Here is a 24,078-nt window from a genome sequence, read left to right as displayed (position 1 = left end):
CCCTTCCCATCTATGTACTTAACCAAATTCCTCTTAAATGTTGCGATCAAACCCGCATCCACCACTTCAGTTGGCAGCTCGTTCCACACTCTCATTAGCCTCTGAGTGAAGAAGCTCCCCCTCATGTTCCCCTTAAACATTTCACCTTTCACCCTTAACCCATGACCTCTAGTTTTAGTCTCACCCATCATCAGTGGGAAGAGCCTGCTTGCATTTACCCTCTCTATCACTGTCGTATACCTCTATCAAATTTCCCCTCATTCTCCAACACTCCGGAGTATAGTCCTAACCTTTCACTATAACTCAGGTCCTCCAGTCATAGAACATTGAAATCTGCAGCACACAACAGGCCCTTCGGCCCACAACGTTGTGCCGACCATGTAACCTACTCTAGAAACTGCCTAGAATTTCCCTAGTGCATAGCCCTCTATTTTTCTAAGCTCCATGTACCAATCTAAGAGTCTCTTAAAGACCCTGTTGTATCTGCTTCCATCACCACCGGCAGTGCATTCCACACACCCACCACTCTCTGTGTGAAAAGCTTTACCCCTGACATCCCCTCTGTACCTCTTTCCAAGCACCTTAAAACTATGCCCCCTTGTGCTAGCCATTTCAGCTCTGGGAAAAGCTTCTGGCTATCAATATAATCCATGCCTCTCATCATCTTATATACCTCTATCAGATCATTTCTCATCCTCCGTCACTCCAAGGAGAAAAGGCCAAGTTCACTCTACCTATTCTCATATGGTACACCCTCCAATTCAGGCAACATCCTTGTAAATCTCCTCTGCACTCTGTCTGTAGTATCCACATCCTTCCTGCAGTGAGGTGACCAGAACTGAACACAGTACTCCAGTCCTGGAAGTATAAGTTTTCCGTATACTTTTTCAATTTATTGATACCTTTCCTGTGACTAGAACTGCACACAAGACTCCAAATCCGGCCTCACTACATCTTGTATAACTTCAACATCCCAACACCTGTACTCAGTACTCTTATTTACCAATGCCAATGTGCCAGAAGCTCTCTTTATGACCCTATCTACATACAATGCCCCTTTCAAGGAATTAATGATCTGTATTCCTGACATCGAGTCCTTACTTCCATAACTGGAACTTACTCTAGCAAGGTTAATTTGGTTTCAGAATCGTGTATCTTACAATCTCACCTTTGGTCGCCAGCATGAAATACATACAAGAATATGGCCATGAGTTGAACTCCACCGAAGTAGAGACACATTTCTCTGTAATATCTGCCACAGTGAACATCAGTCACACAAAATGGTGACTCAGATATTCTATAAGATAAAGCTTGGATTAAATGGGGCGATTTTAACATCAGGCACAAAATGGGCAAACGGTTTGCAGAGAATCCCAAACACAAAGTGCACTGCAGATGCTGTGGTCAAATCAAGACGTACAAAAAAGCTGGATGAACTCAGCAGGTTGGGCAGCATCCGTTGAAAGAAACAGTCAACGTTTCGGGTCGAGACCCTTCGTCAGGACTAAAGAAGGATCTTTCCTCTGATTGGTTGTCCACCCTCTCCCCACCTTCTTTATAGGGCCCCTGCCCCCTCCTTCTTTAGTCCTGACGGAGGGTTTCGACCCAAAACATTGACTGCTTCTTTCAACGGATGCTGCCCGACCTGCTGAGTTCATCCAGCTTTTTTGTACGTCTTCCAGAGAATCCCGTTTTGCATTGATACTGTTATCACTTGGTAAGCAAGAGTGGTAGCTCCCTGTATCTCTGAACAGCACTGACATACTTTGTTCATCTTTAGAAGAATGCAGGGCTTTCCGCTGGAGTATCCAAAAGTTGCATCTTTAATTCCAGAACAGTTTTCCAGCATAGTTCGATTAAATTGACAAGCCCGTCTTTCTTCACTTTCATTACCGGTTTGCATGAAGTATCTCCCAGGGGCACATGGAATGTTGTTAATTGCCTGGATACTGTCATTATAACCTGCGAAGAAAGAAAGTGAAGTCATGAAAACTGTAAACACACTATATAAAAGATTAATTTCACTTGACATCCACACTTTAATTGTAAAAAAAATCATCTAGGGAGCACATGAAAGATACAAAGGTGATTAGAATTCTCTGCCAACAGAAGTCCATGAATGTGGATATAAAAGGAGGCTCTGAAAATTGGTCTTAAATGTGAACTATTATTTCTAGTTCTCCTTCCACAGATGCTGCCTGACCTTTCCCAGCACATTCCCAGCACTTTCTGTTTATATTACTGTCAATGGTCACTATATTAGACTCAGGAGTGCAACCTAGCATGTTCTTCTGTTGCTTGTAGCCCATCCACTTCGTTTGACGTGTCATGCATTTAGAGATGCTGTTCAGCACACCACTGTTGCATGTTTACTTCAGTTACTGTCACCCTCCTGTCAGCTTGAACCAGTCTGACCATTCTCTTCTGACCTCTCTCATTAACAAGACATTTTCGCCCACAGAACTGCCACTCACTGGATCTTTCTCTTTGTTGTTTTTCAAACCTTTCTCTGTAAATTCTAGAGACTGTTGTGTGTGAAAATCCCAGGAGATCAGCAGTTTCTGAGATAATCACACCACCCTGTTTGGCACCAACAGTCATTCACAGTTCAAAGTTCCAAGTACAAAGTAAATTTGTTATCAAGGTACATATACATCACCATATACAACTGTGAGATTCATTCATTTTCTTGTGGGTATACTCAATATATCCATAATGGAATAATACAGATATGGTCCATGGTCAAAGTCACTTGAGTCACATTTCGTCCCCATTCTAATGTTTGGTCTCAAGAACAACTGAATCTCTTGACGATGTCCGCATGCTTTTATGCATTGAGTTGCTGCCACATGATTGGCTGAATAGACATTTGCATTAATGAGTAAACGTACCCAATAAACTGGCCACTGAACGTAACTGGTAAAACGTTTCAGAAAGATAAAGGGCTGGTGAAAGAAATTATGCAAAAATAGGACACTTTGAACAGATGAGACAGCTTACTTACAGTGTATTAACCCAATAACCCATTTCTATTTTCTGATATTCTATGAATGTGTATTATTTTAATAATTGTTTTCCAGTTCCCATGAAGAGTACAAGTCATATTTGCAAACAGACTGAGAAGTATTTTGACAGCCCTCACTGATTACTGATTGTGGTGGCATCTCGAGTTACTGGAATAGTGCACACCAATGTAATTTAAATTGGTGCCAAATATTGCTACAACATCATGCCAAAGTCAGGAAAACTGAAGAGCTGATTGCTGGCTTCAGAAAGAGGAAGGAGGGCCAACACGCACCAGGAAAGAGTTAGATAGAGCTCTTCAAGATAGTGGAGTCTAGGGATTGGGGAGAAGGCAGGAGCGGGGTACTGATTGTGGATGATCAGCCATGATCATATTGAATGGCGGTGCTGGCTCGAAGGGCCGAATGGCCTACTGCTGCACCTATTGTCTATTGTCTACGTTGAGGGATTGAGGGTCAACAGCTTTAAATTCATGGGCAGTAACGATTCAGATGACCCGTCCTGCGACCAGCGCGGAGATGTAATTACAAGAAAAGTGCACCTACCTTAGGTGGTTAAGGAAATTTAGCATGCTACCAAATCTTCTAACAATTGCCTAAGGAGGTACTGTTGAGAGTATCCTGATGGGTCACATCATGGTTTGGCACGGTAATACAAATGTGTAGGAACATAAATAGCTGTGGAGAGTAGCGAACTCAGCCCAATACATCGTTGGCATATCTATCAGGAGCTCCCAATGTTTTTATGACATGGATCGATGCTATTGAGCAAGGGGTCAGTGGACCCCAGGTTGGGACCGCCTGATCCATAAGACAACATCTATCATGAAAGATGCTCCACCATCTGGGCCATTCTGTCTTGTTGCAGCTACCATTGGATAAGTCCAACACTCAGAACGGCTATTTCCCTTCAACCATTCAGTGCTTGAAACAACCAGCTCAACCCTAATCACTACCAGAGTGTAGCAAAGCTATGAACATTTTGAACTGCTATTCTCTTTTTTGTTGTTCTAATATTTTTGTCTCTTGTATAAGTTACGATTTTCTTGCGACCTGTGTGTCTGTGATGCTTCTGCAAGCAAGTTTTGCATTTACATCTGTGTGTGTGGCAATGAACTTGGCTGAGTTTAGACAGGATCAGAACCAGAATCCGGTTTCATTTCTCAGGCATTTGGCATGAAATGTGTTGTTTTGCAGTGGCAGTACATTGCAATACATAGAAATAAAACTTTCAATTATAATAAATATATACAAAATTAAATTAAATAAATACTGCACAAAGAGAGGAAAAAATACTAAGGTAGTTTTCATGGGTTCATTGTCCATTCAGAAATCTGACGGCAGAGGAGAAGCTGCTGTTTCTGAATCACTGAGTGTGTGTCTTCAGGCTCCTGTACCTCCTCCTTGATGGTAGCGATGAGGAGAGGGCAGGTCCTGGGTGATGGAGATCCTTAGTGATGGACACTGCTTTTTGAGGCATCGCCTTCTGAAGGTGTCCTTGATGCTGGGACACTAGAGCCCACGATGGAGCTGGGCGAGTTTACAACTTTCTGCAGCTTTTTCCAATCCCGTGCCGTGGCCCCTCCGTACCAGGCGGGAGATGCGACAGTTAAAACGCTCCCCATGGTATAGCTATAGAAATTTGCAAGCATCTTTGGTGACATATCAATCTTCTCAAGGTACAGAAGCCCAGGTTTTGGAGCTTTTTGATTAGAACTGAGGGTATGATTGTGTTTGGACACTGAGCTGTGGCAAATAAACAGGCATTGCCGTTGTCCAGGAGATGCAAAGCTGAGTGAAGAACCAATAGAAACATAGAAAATAGGTGCAGGTGTAGGCCATTCGGCTCTTCGAGCTCACCCTACTCTTCTTGGGCCCTGATGCGACTGTTGCCCTTTGAAGCAGGTGGGAACGTATGATTGTAGTAATGAGAGATTGAAGATGTCCATGAACACTCATGCCAGTTGGCAGGCACAGGCTTTTAAAGTCCCACCAGTGCACCATCAGGGTCTGATGCCTTGCGAAGGTCCACCCTCTTGAAAGATGTTCTGACGTTGGCCACCGAGACAGAGGTCACAGGGTTACCAGTTTTATTTTCCCTTTCAAAGCATGCGTAAATGGCATTGAGCTCATCTGGGAGTGACGCATCACAGCTATTCATGACATTAGGTTTCATTTTGTTGGAAGTAATGACCTGGAAACCTTGCCAGAGCTGCTGTTCATCCAATTCCATCTCTAACTTCAGTCAAAATTGATCCTTCACCCTCAACATAGTCTTCTGTAGGTTGTACCTGGACTTTTTGTATATTTCTGGGGTACAGTCTTGAATGCCACAGATCTAGCTCTCAGCAGACTACAAGTCTCCTGGTTCATCCATGACTTTTGGTTTAGGTATGTCTGGAATGTTTTCAAAGGCACACACTCGCCTACACAGACCTTAATCAAGTTGGTGACATATTCATTCAGACTCGAAGATGAATCCCTGAATATTATCCAGTCCACTGAATCAGTATCTATTTTAATGCTAGGAGCATTGTAAGAAAGGTGGATGAGCTTAAAGCGTGGATTGATACCTGGAATTATGATGTTGTAGCTATTAGTGAAACATGGTTGCAGGAAGGGTGTGATTGGCAACTAAATATTCCTGGATTTAGTTGCTTCAGGTGTGATAGAGTAGGAGGGGCCAGATGAGGAGGTGTTGCATTGCTTGTCCGAGAAAATCTTATGGCGGTGCTTTGGAAGGATAGATTAGAGAGCTCCTCTAGGGAGGCTATTTGGGTGGAGTTGAGGAATGGGAAAGGTGTAGTGACACTGATAGGAGTGTATTATAGGCCACCTAATGAGGAGCGTGAGTTGGAAGAGCAAACGTGTAAGGAGATAGCAGATATTTGTAGTAAACACAAGGTGGTGATTGTGGGAGATTTTAATTTTCCACACGTAGACTGGGAAGCTCATTCTGTAAAAGGGCTGGATGGTTTAGAGTTTGTGAAATGTGTGCAGGATAGTTTTTTACAACAATACATAGAAGTACCGACTAGAGATGGAGCAGTGTTGGATCTCCTGTTAGGGAATGCGATAGGTCAGCTGACAGATGTATGTGTTGGGGAGCACTTCGGGTCCAGTGATCACAATAGCATTAGCTTCAATATAATTATGGAGAAGGTCAGGACAGGACCTAGAGTTGAGATTTTTGATTGGAGAAAGGCTAACTTTGAGGAGATGCGAAGGGATTTAGAGAGAGTGGATTGGGTCAAGTTGGTTTATGGGAAGGATGTAATAAAGAAATGGAGGTCATTTAAGGGTGAAATTATGAGGGTACAGAATCTTTATGTTCCTGTTAGGGTGAAAGGAAAGGTTAAAGGTTTGAAAGTACCATGGTTTTCAAGGGATATTAGAAATTTGGTTCGGAAAAAGAGGGATGTCTACAATAGATATAGGCAGCATGGAGTAAAGGAATTGCTCAAGGAATATAAAGAATGTAAAAGGAATCTTAAGAAAGAGATTAGAAAAGCTAAAAGAAGATACGAGGTTGGTTTGGCAAATAAGGTGAAAATAAATCCGAAAGGTTTCTACAGTTATATTAAAAGCAAGAGGATAGTGAGGGATAAAATTGGCCCCTTAGAGAATCAGAGTGGTCAGCTATGTGTGGAGCCGAGGGAGATGGGAGAGATTTTGAACGATTTCTTCTCTTTGGTATTCACTAAGGAGAAGGATATTGAATTGTGTAAGGTGTGGGAAACAAGTAAGGAAATTATGGAACCTATGACAATTAAAGAGGTGGAAGTACTGGCGCTTTTAAAAAATTTAAAAGTGGATAAATCTCCGTGTCCTGATAGGATATTCCCCAGGACCTTGAGGGAAGTTTGTGTTGAGATAGCAGGAGCTCTGACGGAGATCTTTAAGATGTCATTAGAAACGAGGATTGTGCCAGAGGATTGGTGTATTGCTCATGTGGTTCCATTGTTTAAAAAGGGTTCTAGAAGTAAGCCTAGCAATTATAGACCTGTCAGTTTGACATCAGTGGTGGGTAAATTAATGGAAAGTATTCTTAGAGATAGTAGTAATAATTATCTGGATAGACAGGATCTGATTAGGAGTAGCCAGCATGGATTTGTGCATGGAAGGTCATGTTTGACAAACCTTATTGAATTTTTTGAAGAAGTTATAAGGAATGTTGACGAGGGTAAGGCAGTGGATGTAGTCTATATGGACTTCAGCAAAGCCTTTGACAAAGTTCCACATGGAAGGTTAGTTAAGAAGGTTCAGTCGTTAGGTATTAATGCTGGAGTAATAAAATGGATTCAACAGTGGCTAGATGGGAGATGCCAGAGAGTAGTGGTGGATAATTGTTTATCGGGATGGAGGCCGGTGACTAGCGGGGTGCCTCAGGGATCTGTTTTGGGCCCAATGTTGTTTGTAATATACATAAATGATCTGGATGATGGGGTGGTAAATTGAATTAGTAAGTATGCCAATGATACTAAGGTAGGAGGTGTTGTGGATAATGAGGTGGGTTTTCAAAGCTTGCAGGGAGATTTATGCCGGTTAGAAGAATGGGCTGAACGTTGGCAGATGGAGTTTAATGCTGAGAAGTGTGAGGTTCTACATTTTGGCAGGAATAATCCAAATAGAACATGCAGGGTAAATGGTAGGGCATTGAGGACTGCAGTGGAACAGAGAGATCTAGGAATAACAGTGCATAGTTCCCTGAAGGTGGAGTCTCATGTAGATAGGGTGGTGAAGAAGGCTTTTGGAACGCTGGCCTTTATAAATCAGAGCATTGAGTACAGAAGTAGGGATGTAATGTTAAAATTGTACAAGGCATTGGTAAGGCCAAATTTAGAATATTGTGTGCAGTTCTGGTCACCGAATTATAGGAAAGATATCAATAAATTAGAGAGAGTGCAGAGACGATTTACTAGGATGTTACCTGGGTTTCAGCACTTAAGTTACAGGGAAAGGTTGAACAAGTTAGGTCTCTATTCATTGGAGCGTAGAAGGTTGAGGGGGGATTTGATCGAGGTATTTAAAAGTTTGAGAGGGATAGATAGAGTTGACATGAATAGGCTGTTTCCATTGAGAGTAGGGGAGATTCAAACGAGAGGACATGATTTGAGAGTTAGGGGGCAGAAGTTTAAGTGAAACACGAGGGGGTATTTCTTTACTCAGAGTGTGATAGCTGTGTGGAATGAGCTTCCTGTAGAAGTAGTAGAGGCCAGTTCAGTTGTGTCATTTAAAGTAAAATTGGATAGGTGTATGGACAGGAAAGGAGTGGAGGGTTATGGGCTGAGTGCGGGTAGGTGGGACTAGGTGAGATTAAGAGTTCGGCACGGACTAGGAGGGCCGAGATGGCCTGTTTCCATGCTGTGAGTGTTATATGGTTAACAGTCCTGCAGGCGCTCCTTCACATCCGTTGACCATACCTTCTTAGTGCTGCAGGCTCTGCCTATACATAGAGGTACAGCCAGATGATCAGACTTTCCTAAGTGTGGGTGTGAGCCCACTTGATGGTGGTAGAACAGTGGTCAAGTGTGTTGGCTCCTCTGGTTCCACAGGTGATATGTTGGTGGTCGTTGCTCAGAGACTCCTTCGAGCTGGCCTGGTTGAAATCCCCCTCAGTGATAGGGAGAGCATTAGGGTGCACAGTTTCGTGCCCACTGATGACGGTGCTCAGCTCCCCCAGTGCCTGACTTGACGTTGTTCTGAGGTGGAACGTACATCACCACTAGGATGATGGCAGCAGACTAGTTAGGCAGAAAAAAACTATGTATGGTGAGCAAAAAGTTTTGGATACAATGTGCAGTTCATTTAGAGAGCAGGTGGAATATAGGTAATAGACACAAGGGATTCTGCAGATGCTGCAAATTCAAAGCAATGCACACAAGATGTTGGAGGAACTCAGCAGGTCAGGCAACATCTCTGGAGAGGAATTAACAGTTGACATTTTGGGCTGAGACCCTTCATCAGGACTGGAACTTCAGTGTGGAATGTGGTGTTTTATTGGTAGTTGAGAGAAAAGAGGGAAGCTCTAGGGAAAGACAAATATTAGGTGACAAAGGGGAAAGTATTGAAACAGAGGTTAGATAGTTACAGAGAATTTACTAAGATAATGACACAGTGTAAGCAAAAGGATTACTATTAGGGATTAGAATTCTACAAATTTAGCATCATCTCCTGTTATAAAATGATCCATTGACCACACCCCTCATTATTATTGGCATTCTTAATTTTGAATGATAACCTACAGCATTCCCTCCCAGAGAAATAACAAAACAACTTACGTGCAAGGAACTGGTGCAAGTTTTGCACGTACTGCGACCACGTGCTCTCATCTGCTGGGTTGAACGCGATTGAAAATCCACCAACATCCGGACGTATCATCACCCCTGTGGAAATGGAAAGCTTATTGACAGCTCTAACCTTCAGCAGCAACGGTCGCACCGCTGATCACAAGCCCAGAGCAACACATACAAGATGCTGGAGGAGCTCAGCAGGTCGATGGAGAGGAATAAACAGTCCACGTTTCTGACAAAGACCCTCATCAGGACAGGAAAGGAAAGGGGAAAAAGCCAGAATAAGAAGCTTGGGGGGGAGGGGGGGAAGGAGTACAAGCTAGATGGTGATAGGTGAAACCATGTGAGGGGGAGGGGGATGCAATGAGAAACTGGGAGCTGATTGGTGGAAGTGGTAAAGGGCTGAAGAAGAAGGAATCTGATAGGATAAGAGAGTGGACCATGAGAGAAAGGAGGGAAGCAGGAGGGGCACCAGAGGGAGGTGATGAGCGGGTGAGGAGAGGAGAAGGAATAAGAGAGGAGCCAGAATGGGGAATGGAAAAAGAGAGAAGGGAGAGGGGGGAGAAATTACCAGAAGTTGGAGAAATCAATATTCATGCCATCAGGTTGGAGACTACCTAGACGGAATATGAGGTGTTGCTCCTCCATACTGAGAGTAGCCTCACCGTAGCTGTTGAGCAACAGCCCATCTATCTCCTTTTCTGACATCACGTAATTGTAAACCAGCTGCACACCCTACTCCTTCAGTGTCGCCAAGAGAACGTGGCTACAATCATCATGGGGAAAACGTTAGAGATGGACTGGGCACATGGTGAGAAGAGAAGCTGATGGATTCATCAATACAGCACTTCGTTGGACCCCTGAAGGGTGGAGGAAACTCGGGAGACCAAAAAAATTTGTTGCGCACTGTAGAGGCAGAAAGAAGGACCGTGAACCACAGCTGGGACCCAACAGAGAAGATGGCCAAGGGTGGAGTGGAGGACCTTCACTGCTGCCCTGCACCGGTGGTGTAACGAGCTATAAGTTAGAAGTTGCTCTTAATTACTTATGGATTCCATTAAGATTCAGTCTGTACATGTAATTAAGGTTGTCTCAATACAGAGAAGGAAATAATTGCTTTTGAATAGTGAACTTGATCTGCCAATAATTGGATAATGAAGATAATGCTGTTAGCAATCTCCATCTTCTAAATTTAATCTCTTAGGCTCGGTGATTTAAGTGACAGGCCGAATCAGATAGTTTGGGTACAGTCCAAATCAAAGCAGCGGGGCCCAGGCCCCAAAGTGTATTGAACCAACTGAAGTTGATGGTTGGATGACAAATGAAGCGCCAGGCCAGATTGAAAAGGTCGAGGAGTTGGGGCCCGCAGCGATGGTCAGGATCGCTGCCCCGTTCTGCACTAAACTGAGAGTCTGTGGTCTCTCTCCCTCTCTCTCTCTGGACTTCAATTCAGAACACAATTTGCTTGTGTTTATTGTTTGTACCATTTGTTTTTTTATTGCACATTGGGTGTTTGATAGTTTTTTTTCTGTATTTCTTTGTTCTGTGGCTGCCTGTTAAGAGACAAATCTCAAGGTTATATAACGTATACATACTCTGATAATAAATGTACATTGAACTTAGAACGTGTCTAAATACCTGGATTGTTGATACGGTCACGATATTTTGGCGTATATGGACTCAATGTTGATAGCATCCCATAAAAGCAGAGAGCAAACATCCCAGCCAAGAAGGAATATAAACAGACATAAAACAGTAGAATAAGAGCTGCAAAATAAGCATTAATAACTTTGTTAGAAACATATACACAGTTCCACAAAAACTCTATTGTTTGAAGATACAATGTCTCATTCCCCCGATATTTCTCACTATACTTCTCTCTTTCCTCCTAGAATTTACGCTCTTGCTTTGCCCAACACACCCCATTACTTTTCCTGTGTTTTCCTAGGCCTGTCACTTTATTGAATTAAATACTTAGTGTTCATTCTCTCTCAGGGTCTAGCATATTGCTGTGATCCTTTCCGCCTGATTCCTCCCAGAGGTCCACAATCTCGTTATAGGGTTTGGAGGCTTGCGTGCCTCAATGGCCTCGAGAGCTATGTTGGCTGGAGTCAGGGCTTTCTGCTTTGGCTCTTGATCGAGTCACCTATGCCAGACAGAGGCCTGACAAAGTGTAGTTCACCGGACTTCCAGGTTTGAGGGTTCAGCTCGGGGCCAACAACCCTGATTGGTAAAACAAAACTGTTAGAGAACCAGCAATGGCAATCCTCCTACATCGGAGCATGACGGTATTCCTGAGTCTCCACTCGGGACTCGCATGACTGACCATAGTGAAAACTGAGAGGAAGCTTCTGAAACGATGTCCCTGATCCCTGGACAGACAGAGATGGAATACCTTCATTGCTGCCTTAAACACCAGAGGCGTAACAGACAGCGTCCTGTTTATTCTGACCACTCATTTCCCCAATATAGCCAGGCAATATAGCCCCAGCCCCTTAATTTCTCAATGAAAAGTAGCTGTATGACAAAACATACCATTTGAATATGTTCAATACTGAATTGTCCAAAGAATCTTATGAATGATAAACCTGTGAGTAACCAATTTTTCTCCACTCCTTCATTACTGATCCTTTATCCTCAAACTTATGCCCTCTAGTTACAAATTCACCAGCTGGAAGAATCACCAACAGGAGAGGAAAATCAGATGATAAGCCAATGTCATTCTGTCAGCAGGCAAGAGCAGAGCAGTGTTAACTTCCCTAGTGAGAGAATACCTGTAGTTTAGTCTTTGAATATCATTTTGCTACAGGAATATCAACACAATGAGGAATCAAAACTGCATCCACAGTCCAGAGAAGAACACTGGCAATGTAAATAGTACTTTCTTAAAGTCTGGATTTTTAATTTTTTTCCAGAACATTTTGAAGAAGATAAGTCACATTTTATAGCCGATTGGTGGTGTAGTGGCATCAGCACTGGACTTTGAGGCCAGTGGTCCTGGGTTCAAATCCAGCCGGCTCCTTGCAGACTTGCCATCCGTGCTGGGTTGAGCATCGAGCTAGCAACTCAGCCTCGTAAAAAGTAAAACAAGACAAAAATGCTAAAGAAACAGCAACGAATGCCACCCGACGTGACAGAAGGCAGGGAAAGGAACAACGAATCGCATCTTATAAAAGCTCAGCATGTGAGCATCCTTACTAATGTTGACCATTCATTGCCCATCCTCGAACCACTATAATAGAGTGCTTTATATAACAGAGCAGTTTGCTGGGGCTACTAAGGGTTAACCAAGCTGGCATGAGAGCAGCAGCACGGCACTGCAATGCTTTACAGTGCCAGTTATCGGGGTTCAATCCCCACCTCTATCTGTCAGGACTCTATATGTTCTTCTCGTGACCATATGCATTTCCTCCCACATTCCAAAGACTAACGGGTTAGGGTTAGTGAGTTGTGGGCACGCTTTGTAGGCACCAGAAATCCAGCGACACTCGCAGGCTACCCAATGACTGTGTTGGTCATTGAGGCTAATGACGCGTTCCACTGTATGTTTTGATGTACATGGGACAACTAACACTAATCTTAATCATCTTCACACTGCCTTCAAGGATGGATGGCAAGGATGGAAATTCCCTTTGCCCAGGTATATCAGTGTATCGATGTTTGCATTTATTACGTAAGAGTATTTATGGTGCCAGGCAAGGATTTTGGAGCAGTGTGAAATGTATGACTCGTAGTGGTGTATGAACAACAAATATAGTTTATTTTCTTGACTGTCTATTTAATGGGCAGAGATAAAGAATTCACAGCATCTTCTTCCAATAAGTGCAGTTAGTGGAGGATAGTTAACCATAAACAATGCACAACAGCACTTTCTATTGTTGCTTCAACTTCGAGCATCTACAGCATTTTGCTTTTGCACAAAATCAATTTCTAGTCACACAGCAATGTGGTCATAATGCTTAATTAACACCATAATTAATCGTATCCACTCTGTCCGGCTTCGGTGTGATCAATAATTCATTGCCGTTTGGCAATCTGCTGGCTTTCACAGAGGCCATTCGTTCCTTTAGGTGGCCCTGCCAACATTCCTTCATCCAATGCCACCTTACACACTAGAACAGGGCTTCCAAACCTTTTATTATGCCATAGACTAATACCATTAAGCAAGGAGCCATTAACCATGGGCCCCAGGTTGGGAACCCCTGCACTAGAAAGAACACACACAAAATACAGGAGGAACTCAGCAAGTCAGGCAGTATCCATGGAAAGGAATAAACAGCTGATGTTTCAGATCGGGACCCTTCATCAACAACTTACCTTAATTTTGTTTTTCTCCTTGAGATTGATTGAAATCTTAAATTTGTTAGAACCCCCCAAAGGTATAAATGCCTGTCTAACCATCAAAAATTGACAATAAGGGGAAACAGATGATTATTAAACAAGTTAAATTAAATATAGTGCTCCTTGATCACATTTCAGTAAAAGACTTAAGAAAATAACGAAGGTAAATATTACTGGTGCTGAAAATCAGAAATAATCTCCCATTCCTGCCCTTCTTATACCCTTTCCGCACCCTATGTTATCTAAAATTTTTACATCGTTTCAGAGGCACCACAGACTGGAGGTGCTGGAATCTTGATCAACTTAATAGTGGGCAGCATGGTACCGTAGTGTTAACGCATCGCTTTGCCGCAAGAATCAGCCATTGGGAATCGATTCTCCCTGTGACCACATGGGTTTCCTCTGGATGCTCCTGTTTCCTCCCACATTCCAGAGACGTACAGTTATGCGTAGTGAGTTGTGGACATGCTCTGTTAGTGTCGGAAGCGTGGTGACACACGCAAGCTACCTCCAGCACATCCTCGGACTGTCCTGCCCACCACAATCCTCGCTGATTTGATTTGACACAAATGACGTGCTTCACTGCATGTTTCAATGTATATGTAACAAATAGAAGATAATCTAATCTTGTAACAGCTGGAGGAACTTGGCAGGTCAGGTGGCATCTGTGAAAGGAAATGGACAGTTGGCATTTCGGGTCAAGATCTGGTCTGGTTCCTGCTTTAGTCCAGTTCTGTGAGTGTGGGATTGATTCTGCAAATTCTCTCTCAAAAGCTCCCTCATAGGTGGTCTGACCAGTTGAGATTATCCATCCCTTCAGTTTTTATTTCAAAAATTGACAGCGTTACAAATTCAAAACAATTCTTGAAAGTGCAAATAAAAAAAAACAATTGTTGTCTTTATTCTAGTGGGGTTTCTAATCATGGTGTAGAGTCAATGTTTTAAAAATAGCTGCAATCTACAGACAAAGCTTTTCTCTCTAATTGACATCAGCGTGTGCCAGCTACCATAATTGGACTTGATTGGGTTAAAGGACATAGAAGCCACAGTAGCAGAGCTGTTAGCGCAATGCCACGGCAGCTCGGGGTGTCGGAGTTCAGAGTCGAATTCTGACGTCATCTGTAAGCAGTCTATACATCCTCCCCATAGAATGCATGGGTTTCCTCCGGGTGCTCCGGTTTCCTCCCACAGTCCAAAGACGTACCGTTAGTACGTTAATAGCAAATTGCCCCGTGATCAGGCTAGTGTTAAATCAGGGGTAGCTTGAAAGCCAGGAGAGCCTATTCAATGCTGTGTCTCCAAGCAAATAAATAAACACAGATCACCTTCATCAAGGGAAACATTACATTTTACATTAATTGATATCATTATAAACTACATTTCTTTCAATTCCACTAAGAAAATCTCAGGAGACCTATAATCCCAAATCTTTCTTAACTCTCCATAAAGCTCATATATCTGTATTCACACAGATACAAATCATTATATAGCTTCCTCTCATGTAGAATAATAGCCAGCATTCTTCAAAACTTAAAAAAAAAGTCAAAGCTGCAGGCGCTGGAAAGGAGACATTAATCCTATTTCACTTTAGAGAGATGTTGCCCAGCTTTCTGCGTAACTCGCATCAGGGAGGGGGTTACTTAGTGTCAATGCTGGGAGCAGCAGACTCAAAAATGGTTACTTTCCCCCAGCAGTAAGACTGATCAACAAACCCATCCACACCCGCCACCACCACTTTATCACCGCCTTTCCTCTCTCCAGCTGATGAACTTAGAACTAGAGGGTGTAATTCCAGACTTGGGTATCAATCCTGTAAGAGTTGAGAAAAGTATGTTGGGTGTTAATGCAAACAATGCATTTTGCTGTATGCTTCGACAGACACAGGATAAATACATTTGAGTCTTGAATCTTGAAAAGGGGATTCCTAAAAGTTATCAAGATAAAAACAGTTCCATAATAAAAATTAACTGCAAACAATGTGTTGTCTGGATATTAAGATCTTGCAACAAAGCTGGTCAAAGATTAATGGCTAAGAGTTAACATGAGTGTAGAAAAGATTTGGGTCTGTTATTTTTATGGTGACATTACCTTCATTTAATGTTCTCAGAGCAGAAGTCAAACCCTAAGACATTTCAGTAACTAACATGGCAACATTGTTTCTCAATAACGTTCTTGAAGCCCTTTGGAAATGTTAAAGTAAGAAGCTTAACCTCAGGTATTTGGCCCATGGATTTGGGAGGGTCAATTTCCACCCAGTTAATGAGATGCTCTTCTGCACACCACTGTTGTAACACGTGGTTATTTGAGTTACTGTCAGCTCAAATCAGGCTGGCCATTTTTCAGTAACCTCTCTCATTAAGAAGGCATTTTCACCAACAGAACTGCCTCTCACGGCATGTTTTTTGTTTATCGCAACATTCTCTAAGCTCTAGAGACGTTTGTGCATGAAAATCCCAGAGAGATGAGCAATTTCTAAGATTCTCGAGCCACCCCCTCTAACACCAACAATCATTCCACAGTCAAAGTCACTAAGATCACATTTTCCCCCATTCTAATTCAATTGAACCTCTTGACCACATCGGCATGCTTTTATATATCAAATTACTGCCACGATTGGCTGATTAGATGTTTGCATTAACGAGGTGTACCTAATAAAACCATATAACCATATATAACCATATAACAATCACAGCACGGAAACAGGCCATCTCGGCCCTCCTAGTCCGTGCCGAACTCTTAATCTCACCTAGTCCCACCTACCCGCACTCAGCCCATAACCCTCCACTCCTTTCCTGTCCATATACCTATCCAATTTTACCTTAAATGACACAACTGAACTGGCCTCTACTACTTCTACAGGAAGCTCATTCCACACAGCTATCACTCTCTGAGTAAAGAAATACCCCCTCGTGTTTCCCTTAAACTTCTACCCCCTAACTCTCAAATCATGTCCTCTCATTTGAATCTCCCCTACTCTCAATGGAAACAGCCTATTCATGTCAACTCTATCTATCCCTCTCAAAATTTTAAATACCTCGATCAAATCCCCCCTCAACCTTCTACGCTCCAATGAATAGAGACCTAACTTGTTCAACCTTTCTCTGTAACTTAAGTGCTGAAACCCAGGTAACAACCTAGTAAATCCTAGTAAGTAGCCACTGAGTGTGTCAACATTGTTAAAATAGAGCTAGAAGTTTAATATCCTCTGTTTAACTTCCCTCGGGAATATCCTTCTGTAAGGAACTCTTTAGAGCTGCTGCTCCCTCAATGAGGTTTCTTCACTGGGAGTCAGTGACGATCCCATTGTCCTATCCAAAATGGAATTCCTGCTACACTGCAAAGACTTTAGTACAACAGGAACAGTTTCATGGGATTTTGTGAATGGAATGAATTAGATCCCAAAATCTTTAGCTAGAGGGTGGTGACTCTGGGAATTCATTGCTGTGGAGGCCAAGTCACTGGGCATACAGTGGATTCTGGTTAATTGAGCCTTTGGCTAGTCATGGCGCCCACTTATTTGAAATAACTCTTAAAGAACAAAAACTAATGAAGAGAATAGCCGGGATTCCCTTTGTTTATTTGGGAGACTATGCCGTTTAACTGGGGCAGAAGATGGTCAGTCACGTGCAGTTGTGTGGCCATTAGATGACATCATGCTTAGAGCGAATAGTTGTGTGCACTTACGTTATGCCGATGGATCTGCATTGATAGATGCAGAGTCAAAAAGCAGACATCTGTGAAAATGTTTTTTTTAAATTTTCACTTTAAATTTTCTTGAGACCCTGGCCATAAAATGATTTGACACTAGCCAAAAAAATTATCTTACTGGGTCAATTTAAAAGGCATCGTCTAACGCACTGGTCCCACCACCAGGCTGCGGACAGGTACTGGGCCACGAAGCATGTGCTACCGGGCAATACGATATGATTCGGCGAAATGAGTCAGCTGCACCTTTCCTCAATCCCTGTCATGCCCACTGTTGAACTTGAACCCACGTGAGGTCAACAGTCATCTAAAAGCAGTGATACCCTCGTGCCAGGGATCACTGGTTGGCCTCAGGTAATCGGCCGCCTCGTGCGGCCAGCGAGAAGAACTGTTGCTACTGGCCTGGAGTGCGGACAGATGGGCGCCACCTCTGAACCTGTTTAGCACATCGAATGTTCGTGGGGAACCCGGTTGTAAAATATTCGCAGATGATCTAATTCGGGCTCAGGGTTTCATAAGTAGCAGAGCAGCTACCACGCTGCGACCTACTGAAAGTCATCCCCCGAGCCAAACTTTTGTCAGCCGATAGATTCTACCTACCTACGGGGGTGGGGGGGGGGCGGACACGCACCCTGTCGCACTCCTCGCTCAATCAGTTGCTCTCTACGGACTGTGATTGCCGCGGCCCCGGCATGGGGACCTCTGGCCCTTACCCTGTCCTCTCACTGGTGTGTTGCAATGATTTTATATGTTCATACGAGGAAAATACGCGCTGTGTGCTTAATACCGAACGTTACTTAAAATGTTATGATGCTATTGATTTCTAAGTGAGTTATAATTGACTTACAACTATGTTCATGCGAGGAAAATATGTGCTGTGTGTTTAATATTAAATTCGTTAGATAAACCCTTTTAGAAACGAAATTGAGTGTATTAGCCATTTATGAGTGACTTATAGATGACTTATCACCTATAATCCGGTCATGATTAACACCACCCCACCCCCCCCCCCCACCACCATCGGCTGGTCCACAAGAACATTGTCAATATTAGACCGGTCTGCGGTGTAAAAAAGGTTGGTGACCCCTGGTCTAACGCCCCTCATCATCTGCTGACAGATAACTGGAGTGGCAAAATCTACAATTGCACACATGACACATCAACAAGATAATCAGTGAGAAGAATGGGCATTATGCGAGGGACAACAGGGAAAATCGCAGAAATGAAAGTGTGAAGTTATGGATCCAGATGAGATGCAGAAGAGGTCCTCAGTCAATGGTTTTCCATTGTAATTGGGCCAGGTGTACATATCAGTGGAACAATGTTAGAAAAAATACATCACAGGAGCTTTCTATGAAGCTGGGTCACGAAGGTTTTAAAGCAACAGATGGTTGATTGTCTCAATGGAGATGTCAGCACCACATTAAATTCAAGAAAGCAAGAAAGGCTTCAAGAAGTTGCTTAAGACTAGAATTAACTCTTGCCTGCACAAGAACTTGGATCCACTGCAATTTCCCTAAGACCACCAGAGGTCTACAGCAGATGTAATCTCACAGGCTCTCCACTCTACTTTGGAGCACCTAACAGCTGATAGTGTGAGTCCTGAGGCTCCTGTACCTTCTTCCTGAGAAGAGAGCATGACCTGGATAATGGATGTTGCTTTCCTGTGATAACGCTTCAGGTAGACATGTTCCATGGTGCAGACAGCTTTACCCCTGAAGAACTTTTTTGTAGGATTTTCCGTTCAAGGGCATAGAAACATAGAAAATAGGTGCAGGAGAAGGCCATTCGGCCCTTCGAGCCTGCACCGCCATTCAGTATGATCATGGCTGATCATCCAACTCAGAACCCTGTACCTGCTTTCTCTCCATATCCCCAATCCCTTTAGCCACAAGGGCCATATCTAACTTCCTCTTAAATATAGCCAATGAACCAGCCTCAACTGTTTCCTGTGGCAGAGAATTCCACAGATTCACCACTCTCTGTGTGAAGAAGTTTTTCCTCATCTCAGTCCTAAAAGGCTTCCCCTTCATCCTTAAACTGTGACCCCTCATTCTGGACTTCCCCAACATCGGAAACAATCTTCCTGCATCTAGCCTGTCCAATCCCTTTAGGATTTTATACGTTTCAATAAGATCCCCCCTCAATCTTCTAAATTCTAGTGAGTATAAGCCTAGTCGATCCAGTCTTTCTTCATATGGAAGTCCTGCCATCCCAGGAATCAATCTGGTGAACCTTCTCTGTACTCCCTCTATGGCAAGAATGTCTTTCCTCAGATTAGGGGACCACAACTGCACACAATATTCTAGGTGCTAGGCATTGGTGTTTTCATTATAGCAGATGTGGATGCTACTAGTTGATAATTGTTGAGGCATTTCACCCTGCTCTTCTTGGGCACCAAGACGATTGCTATCCCTTTGAAGCAGCAATTGAAGATATTGAAGGTTTTCCTTGAATACTCCAGCCAATTGCTTGGCACAGGTTTTCAGTACAATGCCAGGTACACCATCAGGGCCTGACACCTTGTGAAGGTTCATCCTCCTGAAGGATGTTCTAACATCAGGCTCCAAGACAGAAGTCACAGGGTCACTAGAGTGCATCAAAAGCATTGAACTCATGAAGGAGTGAAGCTACGATTTTGCCTTATAGGAAGTAATGGCATGCAAACTCTGCCACAGATGTTGTGCATCTGATAGTGTCTCAAATTTCACACAGAATTTCCTCTTTGTTCTTACTATGGCTTTCCATATGTTGTACCTGGACCTCTTGTAGGATTCTGGATCACCAATCTTGAACGCCACACATCTAGTCCTCAGCAGACTTCGAATCTCCTGGTTCATCCAGGGCCTCTGGTTTCTGGAAAACTCAGTATGTTCTCAGAGATGCACACTCGCCCATGCAGGTTTTGATGAAGTTGGTGGTGGCCATGGCATATTCAATCAGATCCAAAGATAAATCCCTGAATATGGTTTAATTCGAGAACAACTATGGAACAAGGGAACGTGAAGAAACATGTTTAGCTCACTTTGCTTAAATTGTTGGTAATACCAAAGGACATCAACACCCAGGTTTTGAGAGTCAGCACACAAATTCTTCACCACTCATTCTTCCAAATCCGTTGGTGGACTGGAAATAGAACTGCTTCTTACAAATGACGACATTTCATGTTTAGCTTATTGATTCATTTCCCACCAACAGTTAGAATATGTATGATATTGATGGCAGACAATAACATTATTAAAGCCTCTGTTAGACTTTTTAAATAAATTTAAACTTTGCCAATCAAGTTGAAGTTCATAGTTATCTGACCGTACACGTATATAAGCAAACAGTGCTCCTCTAACCTGCAGTGCACCACAAAACATCTATCACACACAGCACGTAAAACAAGATATCACCACAAATAAGTTAATAAAATGCAATTCAAAGTGTTGGTGGTGCAGTGGCATCAGCACCAACTTTAGAGGCGAGTGGTCCGGGTTCAAATCCGGCCAGCTCCTTGCACGCTTTCATCGAACACTGAGCCAGCAACTCGGCCTCATGAGAAACAGACAAAGCGCTAAAGCAGCAGCAGGGTTGCTGCCTGATGAGCCACAGGGCGCGGCGAGGAATAACAACAAGTGCATTTGGTGTGCAGCACAAAACAGCAAACAGCTCATTGTCCTAATGACGAGACCTTAGTGCTGGTGGTGGGTATTCAGTCGGCCCACAGCCTGAGGGAAGAAGCTTTACCCAGTCTGTTAGACCTAGTCCTGATGCTCCCATACATCCTTCCTAACTGCAGTGGGTTAAAGAGATTGTGGATTGGTTCTAGAGATTCTCAACAATGCTTCAGGCCCTTGTGTATACAATGCTCCTGGTAAGTATCACAGCTGGAGGGAGGGAGACCCTGGTGATCTTATAACATAAAACACTATGCTGACAGTGAATATATGGTAAGTTTCCTTTAACATTTTGACAGCTCCTGGTTCTTTTTTAATACAAATATTGCAATTCTATGTTATTGGTAGGTCAATCCAAAACCTTACCGCTATAAATGTCATCCTTGCTTCTGCCTAAGCTTTCTGCTAGTTCAAATATCAGTGAAATTATTCTATCATCTCAATGAAAGCTGCTTGATACATTTTAAAATGTAAATTCTGCTTTGGAATTTTGAAACAAACAACCCCTTTCTTACCAAGGGGATTTACATGGTGGAATGCATACAAATTTTCCAAACTAATTCCACAACCACACACAAAAAGGACATTTATATAATGAAAATGCAGATTACTATAAGCCTAATAACTGAAATGTTTATCAAATGTGATGAATTCAGCAAATGCTGAAGCTTTATAAGGTCACTGGTCAGACAATACTTGGGAGTATTGTGAGCAGTTCTGGGCCTCATCTAAGAAAGGATGTGTGGGGATTGGAGAGGGCCTGGGGCAAGTTCACAAGAATGATCCCAGGAATTAGAATGTATGAGGAGTGTTTGATGGTTCTGAACCTGTACTGAAGATTAGAAGAATGAGTGGGGATTTCATTGAAACTCGTCGAATATTCAAAAATTGAGATAGAATGAACGTGGAGAGGATATTTCCTGTAGTGGGTGAATCTAGGACCAGAAGGCAGTGCCTCAGAATAGAGGTATGTGCATTTAGAACAGAGATTAGGAGGAATTTCTCTAGCCAGAGGATGGTGAATCTGTGGAATTCATTACCACAGACAGCAATGGACAGCAATGTCATTGGGTATATTTAAAACAGACTTAATAGATTCTTGGTTAGTGTAACGTTCTCCTTCGGGTGTAACGAACGCCGAATTAAATGTCGAGATAAACCACAGTCAATGAAACCAGTTTGCAGTAAGATTAACCATTTACTGTTCACTCTTCACATTAACATATGGTGAAAACTGTTGATAAAACAATACAAGATTGATACAGTATTTGTTCCTTTCTTAATATCACATTTCAATTGTAAATACTTGTAAAGGTGACTATAACTACATTACACTAAGGTGCAGTATACAGGCAGAGTTTACCTGCGCCATTGACTACTTTAAGTACACTTCAATGCAAACTATCCGCAACTCTTTAACTAATGAAAACATAAACACTATCGACCATCGTTACTTTTAACAGGATCGGCGTTAACATCTTAGTTCAATATATCGATTATCTATTAACTTACAGTGTTGCTCTCACTGTGATTTCTAATGCTTGCAAAACAACTTCTGCTCAGGTGTGCCTCGTGGTGAGCCCCCACCCTCGCGTTAATTTCAAACCGGTATTTTCTCACAAGACGCGGCGAAACCGGATGTGACGTCATCGCATGCCGATATATTTTACATGCAATGAATATACTTTAAACACTTCTAATTCTAACTAGAAAATACTATCAAATGAATTACTAAGCGAAAATATTATAAACTAAATAACTGTCGTAAAGACAGCACAGTTAGTAAAGTGTCAAAGGTTACGCAGAGAAGGAAGGAGAATAGGATTGAGAATGGTAATAAATCAACTAGGATAGAATGATGGAGCAGACTCAATGGGCCAAATGGCCTAACTCTGCTCCTATGTCTTATGGTATTATAGTCTTAGACACCGTAAGAAAAGTACAAATTTCATTAAAGTTACAATCATTTCCTATACAAGCTTCTACCTGATATTTTTACCTGACGTTAGGGTTTAGAGTTAATATTCTTGCTTTGTGATGACTACACGGAATTAGGAAAACAATTCTTCACACTAGTGCATGCACATGAAGACTCTTGACTGCACAGTCTTCATATTTTGGTGATCTGATCTGTATTATGTGCAGTCTTGTTAACAAAATGTTATTTTAAGCAGTGATTGCTCAGATGGTCTTTCCTGCTCTCCTTGTTCTGTTGAAATTATTGAGACTATTCATATTTACTTAAGTTTCATTATTGACATTTGTACATGTGACCATTCTGCTAATTATTAATTGTCATTGTCTTATAAATTGTTGGATGCTATTGCATGTCTTTTACAGCACTGCCCTGTGTTTTATGCTTGTCACAAAACCACTATCAATTCTGGTACGTTTCACAGTAAAGTGACTCTGTTTCCGATTCTGACTGTTTTGATTGTCCTGTTTTGTTGAGTTCTGTGTTGTTCCGCCAAGCATTGCGGGCATGGTAAGTTGGCACGACAAAGTGTGGATCCTTAGGTTGGGTTGGTTGTCAACACAAACGATGCATTTCACTACGTGTTCCAACGTACGATTGATAAATAAAATCAATCCAAATCTGAAGAGAGCGGCAAGTCGTTGAACGCTGGCACTTTTCTCGTAACTAATAATATCCTTTGCTATCTGCCCCTCATTTTACCTTTCCTTAACCAAATCAGTGTTGTCACCTTCGGAATCAAAATTCATGTGTTGTGAAGAGTGATCTAAAAATGCTAAGAATACATGACACAAAGTACAAGTTATGATTCAGTCCAACATTACGTTGGCCGCAACTTCTGTGAAACTCTCCAAATGAAAACCAGCACCAAACATGCATTACTTACTCCAACTCTTGGATGTTCTTCCCATGAATTCTTTCCTGGCTGGGTTCCATAGAAATTCTTTAAACTCAAGCATTCTTTCATTCCAGTGTTTGCCCAGTGTGACACGTTTGCTAGCCACCAGGTTGGTTCCTGCCTTCTCTTCATTACTTTCCCCTTTACCTCCAGCTGTGTTTATCTGAATCAGTGAGAGATG

General features: G+C 42.5%; 1 protein-coding gene across 1 annotated transcript in view; it reads right to left on the bottom strand.

The window, feature by feature from the left end:
• The window catches only part of LOC132397953 (protein ATP1B4-like), a 66,146-nt gene that overhangs the window by 8,522 nt on the left and 33,546 nt on the right, over positions 1–24,078 (bottom strand). The window contains exons 3-6 of the mRNA XM_059976787.1: positions 23,886–24,060; positions 10,955–11,083; positions 9,305–9,409; positions 1,766–1,962 (exon numbers count right to left, since the gene is read on the bottom strand). Of these exons, the coding sequence (XP_059832770.1) occupies positions 1,766–1,962; positions 9,305–9,409; positions 10,955–11,083; positions 23,886–24,060 (606 nt within the window). The remainder of the gene's footprint in view (positions 1–1,765; positions 1,963–9,304; positions 9,410–10,954; positions 11,084–23,885; positions 24,061–24,078) is intronic.

This window comes from Hypanus sabinus, chromosome 8 (assembly GCF_030144855.1).
Source record: "Hypanus sabinus isolate sHypSab1 chromosome 8, sHypSab1.hap1, whole genome shotgun sequence".
NCBI classification, from domain to species: Eukaryota; Metazoa; Chordata; class Chondrichthyes; order Myliobatiformes; family Dasyatidae; genus Hypanus; species Hypanus sabinus.
Note: the sequence above shows the minus strand (reverse complement) of the source record. Positions and strands in the feature narration are given on the sequence as shown.